Source organism: Leucoraja erinacea, chromosome 15 (assembly GCF_028641065.1).
Source record: "Leucoraja erinacea ecotype New England chromosome 15, Leri_hhj_1, whole genome shotgun sequence".
NCBI lineage: Eukaryota > Metazoa > Chordata > Chondrichthyes > Rajiformes > Rajidae > Leucoraja > Leucoraja erinaceus.
In genome coordinates this window covers 41,722,445-41,733,801 of record NC_073391.1, presented here as the reverse complement: position 1 = coordinate 41,733,801, position 11,357 = coordinate 41,722,445, and the positions used below count along the sequence as shown (strand labels likewise).

The following is an 11,357-nucleotide window of genomic DNA, read 5'->3' as shown; positions in this document are numbered from 1 at the left end:
AATATGAACTTCTGGTTGGGAGAAATAGACCAGCAACCAGACTGGTCAAAACTGGAAAGGGAAGACTGTATGCCTTATGATATTGGTTCGATATTATTTGCTACGTCTAAATTAAACAAGAAAATTTATAAGGAAAACCCTATAATATTTAGTGCTATAAAAATTTGGAAACAATTAAAAAAGACATTAAAATTAGATAACTTATCTCTTTTTCTTCCAATTGTGAATAACTCATTGTTTAAGCCTTCATGTTTAGACGGGGGTTTTACACAATGGAAGAATAATGGAATTAAAAATATAGGACACCTTTACAAAGAAGGCTCTTTTTTGACATTTCAGGAGTTGCAACAGATTTATGGACTTCGAGGAAATGATTATTTCAGATATCTTCAACTCAGAGATTATGTTAAATCGAATTCTAAAAATTTTCGAAATAGAAACCCAGAGATTCTTGATGAATGTTGGAATAAGCATCCTAATACAGAAAAATTAATATCTTATATATATAATATCTTATTAGATAGTGACATTCCTTTGACGGACTTACACAGACAAGCATGGGAAAAAGAATTAAACCAGGTAATAACGAAAGACACTTGGGAAGAAAGTCTACAACACATACATCAATGTTCACTAAACGCGAGACATTCTCTAATACAATTTAAAGTAATACATAGGTTACACTACGCCAAAACAAAATTACATAAAATTTTTCAACATATCTCACCTATATGTGATAAATGTCAACATTTAGAAGCTACATTATCGCACATGTTTACAAACTGTACAAAAATTAAAAAATTTTGGGTAAATATTTTTAGTATAATATCCAAAGTAATCAACACACAACTGGAACCAAACTCAAAATTAATAATATTCGGAATATTAGAATCAAATCAAACACTTAGAATAACACAAAGAAACTTTATCGATTACAGTTTAATAACAGGAAAAAAATTAATCCTAAAATTTTGGAAAGGCCCTACGGCCCCCACAATCAAAATGTGGATTATAGAAATGACGGAGACCTTAAACATGGAAAGAATCAGATTTTCCCTGTTGGATAAACAGGAATTATTCGTTGGAACATGGTCTCCTTTTATTGATTATTTAAAGGGTCAGAATAGTTCAGCACAGGAACCTGACTAGCACCCGGACTAAAGATTGGATGAAATGCTATACTTTGAAATGTACGAACATATCTCGAATGATGTTTTTAAACTTTAACAAATTTTTCCATTCTTCTTCAACTACCTCTTTCACTCCTTTCCCTTTTTTAGATAAAAAAATATTTAACAAAAAAAAACAATAAAAAAAAAAAAAAAAAAAAAAAAAAAAAAAAAAAAAAAAAAAAAAAAATAATCCCGTTTCACAACAGGAGGACCACGTTATTCCTCTATTACACCCGGAGATTTATAACCTTACGCTCAGGAGACGCTGCTCTCGTTTCCTCGGGAAGTTGTACCCGGGGTGTCACTTGAAGAGTCTTGCAAACATACAGGAGGGCAGCGTGAATAGTAACAATATCAACACTCATTGCAAATAATTCGATGCATCTGGTCAAGGGGGGAGGAGGGTGTGTGTGTTAAAAAAACAGAATTAGCGGGTCAAACTGCAGACATTTAGATAGTCAAGATGATAAAATACTCGTTAAGATACTGGTTAAGAAATTCTATCAAAATTCATCAACAAAAAAATACGCCTCAGTCATTTACTGAAACATAAACATGGGGCACACGTTTAAAAAAAATAATATTATTATATGGCGAGAATGATAATGAATGCAGGTGTAGTACTCTGGTTTATTTTAACACGTGGTTTCTTGTTTTTTATTTCTATCAATAGAGGGGATCTCATTGAACCATATAAGATTGTTAAGGGCTTGGACACGCTAGAGGCAGGAAACATGTTCCCGATGTTGGGGGAGTCCAGAACCAGGGGCCACACAGTTTAAGAATAAGGGGTAAGCCATTTAGAACGGAGACGAGGAAACGCTTTTTCTCACAGAGAGTGGCGAGTCTGTGGAATTCTCTGCCTCAGAGAGCGGTGGAGGCAGGTTCTCTGGATGCTTTCAAGAGAGAGCTAGATAGGGCTCTTAAAAATAGCGGAGTCAGGGGAATATGGGGAGAAGGCAGGAACTGATTGGGGATGATCAGCCATGATCACATTGTATGGCGGTGCTGGCTCGAAGGGCCGAATGGCCTACTCCTGCACCTATTGTCTATTGTCTAACCTCTGAGGCAGAGAATTCCACAGACTCACAACTCTCTGTGTGAAAAAGACACATCGTATTCAACGCATCTGTGCAGGAAGGAACTGCAGATGCTGGTTTACGCCGAAGATATACATACATAGTTGGAGTAACTCAGCATCTCTGGATAGAATAGGCGAAGAAGGGTCTCGACCCGAAACGTCACCCATTCCTTCTCTCCGGAGATGCTACCCGGCCCGCTAAGTTACACCAGCATTTCGTGTCTATCTTTGATTTAATTTGGAATTGTACGCAGGGCTGGTGTGACTGGTTTTAAAACGCGTACGAATTTTCGCCTGAAACTTCGGCTCGAGTTTTGCCCCGGCATGTTTTTTTTTGCACTGTGAATGCAATTTAATAAATAACGAAATTCAAACTGCACTGGAAGCACGGGGAACTGCAGGTGCTGGAATCTTAAACAAAACACAAAGTGCCCGAGGAATTTGGCGAAGTCAGGCCGTATCCGTGGAGGGTTTGTATGAATTCCCTCCACAGACGCTGCCTGACCCACGGAGTTCCTCGACACTTCATCAGTTCATAGGTGGTAGGAACAGAATTAGGCCATTCGGCCCATCAAGTCTACTCCGCCATTCAATCGTGGCTGATCTATCTTTCCCACTTAACCCCATTCACGTGCCTTCTCCCCAAAACCCCTGACACCCGTACTAATCAGAATCTATCAATATCAGCCTTAAATGTTTCAATTGACCTGGGCTGCACAGGCTTATGTGGCGATGAATTCCACAGATTCACCACCCTCTTACTAAAGAAATTCCTCCTCTTCTCCTTCCTAAAGGAACGTCCTTTTATTCTGAGGCTATGATCTCTGGTCCTAGACTCTCCCACTAGTGGAAACATCTTCTCCACGTCCATTCTATCCAAGCCTTTCACTATTTTTGCCTCGCTTCAAACTGCACCATTCTGCTGTATGTCTTAACAATTGTATTGAAGCCATTATCTAAACAGGTTTAGGTGCACAAAGTCCAGCCAAGTTTATTCGTTTTTCACACAGACTGAACAATTCCAAATATTATGTCGAAACAAGGAACTGCAGATGATGGTTTACCAAAGAAAGATACAAAATGCCGGAGTAACTCGGCTGCTCAGGCAGCATCCTTGGAGAACATGGGCCAGGGTGGTGTTTCGGGCCGGGACCCTTCTTCGGACTGACTGCAACATCTATCCCTTCAACTTAAACCTATCTAAGCGTCGATTCGCTGGGAGACCAATATTATCTCGACAGGACACGGAGTGTTGGAGTAACTCCGCAGGTCAGGCAGCATCTCTTGAGAACACGGATAGGTGACTGGAATTAAGGGTGCATGATGTTGGAAAGGGAGCTGAGAAGATTTACGAGGTTGTTGCCAGGACTCGAGGCACCCGAGTAATGGGGACGTTGAGCATGGCTGGGGCTCTATTTCTTGGAGCACAGGAGGATGACGGGGTGACCTTATAGAGGTGTACAAAAGGAGACGGATAGTGTGACTGGTTTAAAAACGCGTACGGACCTTATAGAGGTGAATAGTGGAGAGGGATAGATCGTAGAAACATAGAAATTAGGTGCAGGAGTAGAGGCCATTCCGCCTTTCGAGCCTGCACCGCCATTCAATATGATCATGGCTGATCATCCAACTCAGTATCCCGTACCTGCCTTCTCTCCACACCCTCTGATCCCCTTAGCCACAAGGGCCACATCTAACTCCCTCTTAAATATAGCCAATGAACTGGCCTCGACTACCCTCTGCGGCAGAGAGTTCCAGAGATTCACCACTCTCTGTGTGAAAAAAGTTCTTCTCATCTCGGTTTTAAAGGATCTCCCCCCCCATCCTCAAGCTGTGACCCCCTGTCCTGGACTTCCCCAACATCGGGAGCAATCTTCCTGCATCTAGCCTGTCCAACCCCCTAAGAATTTGGTAAGTTTCCATAAGATCCCCTCTCATAATAGTCTGCTTTCCCGTTTTTGCCACCAAAATGGATAACCTCACAATAGGAACCTGAGGAGCAATGTTTTCATATAGAGGGTTGTGGGTATAGACTATAAACAATAGGTGCAGGAGGAGGCCATTCGTCCCTTCGAGCCAGCACCGCAATTCAAAGTGATCATGGCTGATCATCCCCAATCAGTACCTCGGGTTGACAAACAGTGTATCTTTCCCAAAGTTGGAGAATCGAGAACCAGAGGAGAGGTTTTGTAGATGGTTGAGGTAGATGAGGCTGGGGGGGGGGGGGGGGGACTATCGCAACGTTTAAGAAACATTTAGACAGGTACATTGAAATGACACGTTTGGAGGGATGTGGACCAAACGCAGGCAGGTGGGACTAGTGTAGATGGGACAGTGTGGGCAAGTTGGGCCGAAGGGCCCTTTTGTCTCCGCACTGTATCACTGTATGGCTACGTGAGAAGAAGGGTCTCGACCAGAAACGCCACCTATCCATGTTCTCCAGTGATGATGCCTGACCTGCCGAGTTGTGTCCTTGTACGCAGTAACTAACATCTGCAGTTCATCGTTTTGTTTTGACCTCGCGAAATCCGCAGGATCGGATCTCCGGCGTCTGCGTTTGGGGCAACGTACATTTTTGGGCTCGAATTTAATAAAACGCGTTGCAGCTTTTTCAATGCTAATAGTGCGAAGACTTTGCCTCCATCACAGTGAGGATGTGCTTGGTGAACTCACTGTGGTGGATGTTTAATTTGTGTTTATTGTATATTTTGTTATTATTGATTCTGTATATGACTGCAGGCAACATAATTTCGTTCAGACCGAAAGGTCTGCATGACAATAAAGGATCTATCTATCTATCTATCTATCTATCTATCTATCTATCTATCTATCTATCTATCTATCTATCTATGTGTTGTCGCGGCCGCAGGTATAAGGGAGAGAGAGGTTGCTTGCGGGAGGAGGTGCAACAGTTTAACTTGCATGTACTGCGGGAAGCCTGTGAGCGCCACGCTTGTCTGTAGCATTTTCGCTTTGACGTAGGGAGAAGGCATAGAGAGAGAGAGAGGGGATGGAGAGGGGAAGAGACAGACGAGTATTTACAGGCTCATAGCTACACTCTGGATTTCTGGAACACGGACGGGTTTAATCTCAGCACTTGTTGGGAAACCGCACCGCCCTCTCGGCCGCGCCGTGGGCTGAACTTTCGCCGCCGATTCATTTCCCCCCCTCTCTAATCGGCTCTTTGCACCATTAAGAGAAAGCGTCGGGACCGGATTCTTCCCAGCGAACCGGAAAGTTTTTTTTTTAGGAGAGGGTAAAAAATTCCTCTCCCACCCCCCTCCCCTCCCCCTCACTCCTCCAAAGTCAGGGGAAGTGGGGAGGTCAGAAGAGTTTTTGTTTTGTTGTTGGCCAGAGTGCATCTTGCGATGGGGACTTTGCGGGACCTGCAATACGCCTTGCAGGAGAAGATCGAGGAGTTGAGGCAACGGGACGCCCTGATCGACGAGCTCGAGTTGGAACTGGACCAGAAGGACGACCTGATCCAGAGGTTGCAGAACGAGTTGGACAAGTACCGCTCCGTGGTCAAGCCGGCCGGGAAACCGGCGCCGGGCCAAGCCCAGAGGTGCCCCCAGGAGCAGCAGCGGACCAAGCGGCAGGCCATCTCGGCCGAGCCCACCGCCTTCGACATCCAGGATTTGAACCACGTTATCCTCCCCTTCTACCAGAAGAGCCCACAGTAAGCATCGACTAACCTCTGCGATTCACCGCGACCCCTCTCCCTCCCACCTCACACCACATCTGTATCCACCGCTGCCCACGTCCTTCACGGTCACCCCCCCCCAACTTGTCTGAAGAAGGGTCTCGACCAGAAACGCCAGCCATTCCTTCTCTCCAGATGTGCTGCCCGTCCCGCTGAGTGAGTTACTCCAGCATGTTGTGTCTTATCAACCACATCACATCTGTATCGACCACTTCCCTCCCGCCCGGTCACCCAGAGGTGGCTGAAGAAGGGTCCAGACCCGAAAGGGTCGCCGCCTATTCCTGTCCTCGGGAGATAAGACACAAAAAGCTGGAGTAACTCGGCGGGTCAGGCAGCATCTGTGGAGAAAAGGAATAGGCGATGCTTCGAGCGCAGAGTCCTTCTTCAGACAGAGTCAGGGGAAAGGGAAACGAGAGATATGGACGGTGATATAGAGAGATATTAGAACAAATGAATGGTAGAATGCAAAAAAAAGTAACGATGATAAAGGAAACAGGCCATTGTTAGCTGTGGGTGAGGTGAAAACGCGTTACAGACAATGAAATTCAACGGGACTGAGTTACTCCTGTCTTTGTTTGTACCTATCTTGTGCTTCTAAAAAGCCAGTTGTGTTATGGCACGGATCGTAGAGATATTTGGGAGATGTTTCCAAGTGTCACTCTTAGTTGTGTCCCAGCTTGATCTGAATGTGTAGGAAGGAACTGCAGATGCTGGTTTACACCCAAGACAGACACAAACATTGCTGTAGTAACTCAGCGGGACGGGCAGCATCTGCGGAGAGAGGTTTCTCTGGGTGACGTTTCGGGTCGAGTCCCTTCTTCTGAGGGAAGCTGCCCAAGCGATTTATATGAGATGCTGTTCCTCCAATACTGTCTGGCTGGTCTGCTGAGTCCCCCCCCCCCCCGGGCGTAGCGAACTGCAGATGCAGGAACCTTGAGCCAAACACAGAGTGCTGGAGGAACTCAGCGGGTCAGGCAGCATCTGTGAAGGGATATGAACAGGTGATGTTTCTGGTCGTGACCCTTCTTCGGCGTCCGAAAAGCTACTTGTTGTTTATTCCCCTCCACGGATGTTGCCTGAGTCGTTGAGTTTTTGTGTCATGGAGTGATACAGTGTGGGAACAGGCCCTTCGGCCCAACTTGCCCACACCGGCCAACATGTCCCAGCTACTCTAGTCCCACCTGCCTGCATTTGCCCCAGATCCCTCTAAACTTGTCCTATCCTGTCTAAGTGTTTCTCAAACGTAGCGTTAGTCCCCCAACACGTTGCCTTTCACTCACAGAGTTAATGGACTATGCCTCTTCCTGACCCGCCGAGTTACTCCAGCACTTTGTGTCTACCTTCGGGTGTAAACCAGCACCTGCAGTTCCTTCCTCCACACTAATCCTCGTGTAATTGCGGCGTCGCGGTCTCAGTTAGAACGGTTATCAAACAAACCAAGCTGTGTAGCAATTTTTCTTCGTGTTAGACAGAGTCCAGTTCATTGAATCTTTTCGCTGAACAAGTCCGCAGATATTAACAAACAGGGCTACTATGTCAGGGACTGGAGGGTCTGGGAAGGAAGTTACACGGAGCTGAGGGTGTATGTGGGTCTCTCACTGCGAATGCCAGACTAGGTAGATCGTTTGAGCGGCTGGGAAACCAACCCAGCAAACCCCAGCCGCCGGCCCAGTGACACGGAGGAGGCACAACGAGTACTGGCGGGGCGAGTGTGAGTGTGAGTGTGTGCTGGGATGCCGTGTGGGTAACTCGGTGAGGAAGTGTGAGAGGGAAGGGTGTGAGTGTGTGAATACACCCACTGTATGTGCGTGGTTTGTGTGTGTAATCCATATGCGTGTGTGTGTGTGTGAGAGGGAGAGAGCGATCCATGTGTGTGACTGTGTGTATGTGAGTGATCCATGTGTGCATATGTGTGCATGTGTGTGAGAGAGTGAGTGATCCAAATGTATGTGTCGTGTGTGATCTGTCTGTATGTATGTGTGTGTGTGCATATGTGTGTATGTGTGTGTGTGTGTGTATGTGTGTGAGAGAGAATGATCATATGTATGTGTATGTGTGCATATGTATGTGTGTGTGTGTGCATGTGTATATGTATGTGTGTGTGTGTGTGTGTGTATATGTATGTGTGTGTGTGCATATGTGTGTGTGTATGTATATGTGTGTGTGTGTGTGTATATGTGTGTGTGTGCATATGTGTGTGTGTGTGTATATGTGTGTGTGTGTATATGTGTGTGTGTGTGTGTGTGTGTATGTGTGTGTGTGTATATATTGTGTGTGTATGAGTGAGTGGTCTATGTATGTGTATCTGTGAGAGAGGGAGATCCGTGTGTGTGTGTGTGTGTGTGTGTGTGTGTGTGTGTGTGTGTGTGATCAAGTGTGAGGATCCACTGCAAAGCTGTGAACGGGTGATCTAGATTGTGGATCCACTATAACTTCTGACTAAAGAAGTTAATCTTCCTCACCTCCTTTCTAAAAGAGTGCCCTTTAATGGAGAGGATGAATTTCTCTAGCCACAGGACGGCGAATCTGTGGAACTCATTGCCACAGACGGCGGTGCAGGCCAAGACATTGGGTATTTCTAAGGCAGAGATTGATAGGTTCTTAATTAGGAAGGGCGTCAAAGGTTCCGGGGAGAAGGCAGGAGGATGGGGTTGAGAGGGAAAGATAGATCGGGCATCATTTGAATGGCGGAGTAGACTCGATGGGCCGAATGGCCTAATTCTGCTCCTATGTCTTCTGGTCTTCTGGAAATGGAATGGGCTGGATCTCACTCAAGACGTGGAGATTGATGAATTGCAAATGCTGTTTTACAAAATAAAGGGACACAAAGTGCTGGAGTAACTCAGCGGGTCAGGCGGCATCCCTGGAGTACCGGGACAGGTGACAGTTCGGGTCGAGAGCCTTCTTCAGACTGATTTATTGGTAGATTAGCTGTGGAAAGGATGGGGAAGCTCTACGTGGTAATGGCTGCACTGTGGAGAGATACCAGTAAACCTGGGTAAGAAATTTGACAGTTGCAATTGATAGTTTATTAGAAGAAGCGCTTGGTTTAGATTGGCTTTTTTTTTATTGCCGGGCTGTTGATCTGAGGCGGCAATTTAAACAATCCTGGAACAGATCTACAGTATAAGGAATAAATAAGAACTGTAATTGTGAAGCAGCAGCAATGGACTGAAAAGCTCGAGACTTATTCTCTTCCTTCACTTACACTTTACTTTAGAGATACAGCCTGGAAACAGGCCCTTCAGCCCACCGAGTCCATGCCAACCAGCGATCACCCCGTACACTGAAGGGCCTGTCCAACTTAGGAGACCTAAACAGCAACCTCTGGTGACCTTGCCCGCCACCCAAGGTTTCCATGAGGTCACCGGAGGTTTTGGTCACTCTCCCTAATGGTCGAAAGTTGTTTCCGCGGTGGTCGAGGCTTCATCTAGGTTGCTGCTATTTTTTCATCATGATTAAAACCGGCCTCGACTAAACATAGTTTGCCGTTTTAAAAATCAATAATTTTTTAGTCGCTGGTCTAGTCGAAGCCGGTTTTCTTCATAGTCGAGGAAGGTTTTCAACATATGCGTGGGAGGTGGTAGGCGGTTGCAGGTCACCTTGACCTTGGTTTTTTTTGGGTGGCGCGCAAGGTCACCAGAGGTTGCTGCTTAGGTCTCCTAAGTGGGACAGGCCCTTAACTACCCTACGCACGTTGCACAATTTACACAAGCTAATTAACCTACAAATCCGTGTAGGAAGGAACTGCAGGTGTGGGTTTACGCCAAAGATGGAATAAAATGCTGGAGTGACTTACCAGGACAGGCAGCATCTCTGGAGAGAAGACATGGGCAACGTTTCGTGTCGAGACCCTTCTTCAGGCTGAAGTCAGGGGAGAGGGGGATGCAGTGTCAGTAAGTGTCAGGTGTGAGAACGAGACAAAGAGGACCGAGGTCAAGGAAAACGTAGACATGTCACCCATCCTTGTGTAGGAAGGAACCGCAGGTGCTGGTTAGTAAATTGCAGCTCAAAAACTGTCCATTTTCGATGTTTTTAACGGGTGGGAAAGTGCGTGTTTTCCCATCCACTAACATGTACCGGATGTATAGCATGTCCTCCACTTGAGATTTTCGGTCACGTGGGTGCGGATCTATGCCCCAGTGACCTTTCGTGAAATCACCCTATTCCTTTTATCCAGAGATGCTGCCAGACCTGCTGAGTTACTCCAGATTTATTTTCTATTTTCAGTTTAAACCAGCATCTGCAATTTCCGGGTGAACGGGTGATGACTGGTCGGCGCGGACATTTTTCCACACTGCGTCTGTAAAGTTAAAATTCAAACTGTACCCAAACATGTGAATTGTCTAGTGTAACGCTTCAATGTTGTGTGGAACTTCTCAACTAAAGATGTCCCTGCAGCATATGATGCATTTAGCGGCTTCAATAGCGTGGTACTAATTGTAATATCCCCGGGTAAGTGGATTATTGCAGAGAACAGAGGATAAATTGGAATTATGTCGATAGATTAAATGGAGGAGATAATTTCCTCTCGTTATCTGAAGAGGATGTGTTTTGTGAACTTACAGGGCAGTTGGCAGTCTCTAATCCTGTCGAAACAGGGAACTGCAAATGCTGCTTTACACATATCCTTTTTACATTATCACCGTTGAGATACTCCATCTGGAGAAAGAGACACGAATACCTGGGATATGAGGCGGAACCTTTAATTCTTGGATTCCCCCAGTCTGAAGAAGGGTCTCGACCCAAAACGTCACCTAAGGGAAAACTTTTTCACCCAGTGAGTTGTGAATCTGTGGAATTCTCTGCTGCAGAAGGCACTGGATGCTTTCAAGAGAGGGTTAGATAGAGCTCTTAAAGATTGCGGAGTCAGGGGATATGGTGAGAAGGCAGGAACGGGGTACTGATTGTGGATGATCACCTATGATCACAGTGCTGTCTCGAAGGGCCGAATGGCCTACTCCTGCACCTATTATCTATTGTCTATTGTCTATTCCTTCTCTCCAGCGATGCTGCCTGGCCCGCTGAGTTAGTCCAGCTTTTTGTATCTATCTTCGGTTTAAACCAGCATCTGCAATGCCTTCCTACGAAGGTGGATCATTTACACGGGCTAACTGCTCAGTGGTAGAGATTGTATGATTTAGTCACAAGTACTGCAGATGCTTGAATCTTGTGTAGAACACAAACTGCTGGAGTACCTCAGCGAGTCAGGCAGCATCCTTCGAGAACGTGGGTGGGTGGCATTTCATGTTGGGATCCCTCTTTGGACAGATCCTGTTGATTAGCCAACAATTTTATGGACTGCATTAATCACAGTATGATTCTTTAAAACTCTGGGCATCTACCTGATCTATTTCTCTCATGATCTTATACACCTCTATAAGATCACCTCCACCTCCTG

General features: G+C 45.7%; 1 protein-coding gene across 1 annotated transcript in view; it reads left to right on the top strand.

Annotated features, from left to right (window-relative positions):
• Positions 1-4,511: 4,511 nt before the first annotated feature.
• The window catches only part of prkg1b (protein kinase cGMP-dependent 1b), a 367,427-nt gene continuing 360,581 nt past the window's right edge, over positions 4,512-11,357 (top strand). Inside the window, exon 1 of the mRNA XM_055647248.1 lies at positions 4,512-5,932. Within this exon, the coding sequence (XP_055503223.1) occupies positions 5,622-5,932 (311 nt within the window). The 5' untranslated portion in view covers positions 4,512-5,621. The remainder of the gene's footprint in view (positions 5,933-11,357) is intronic.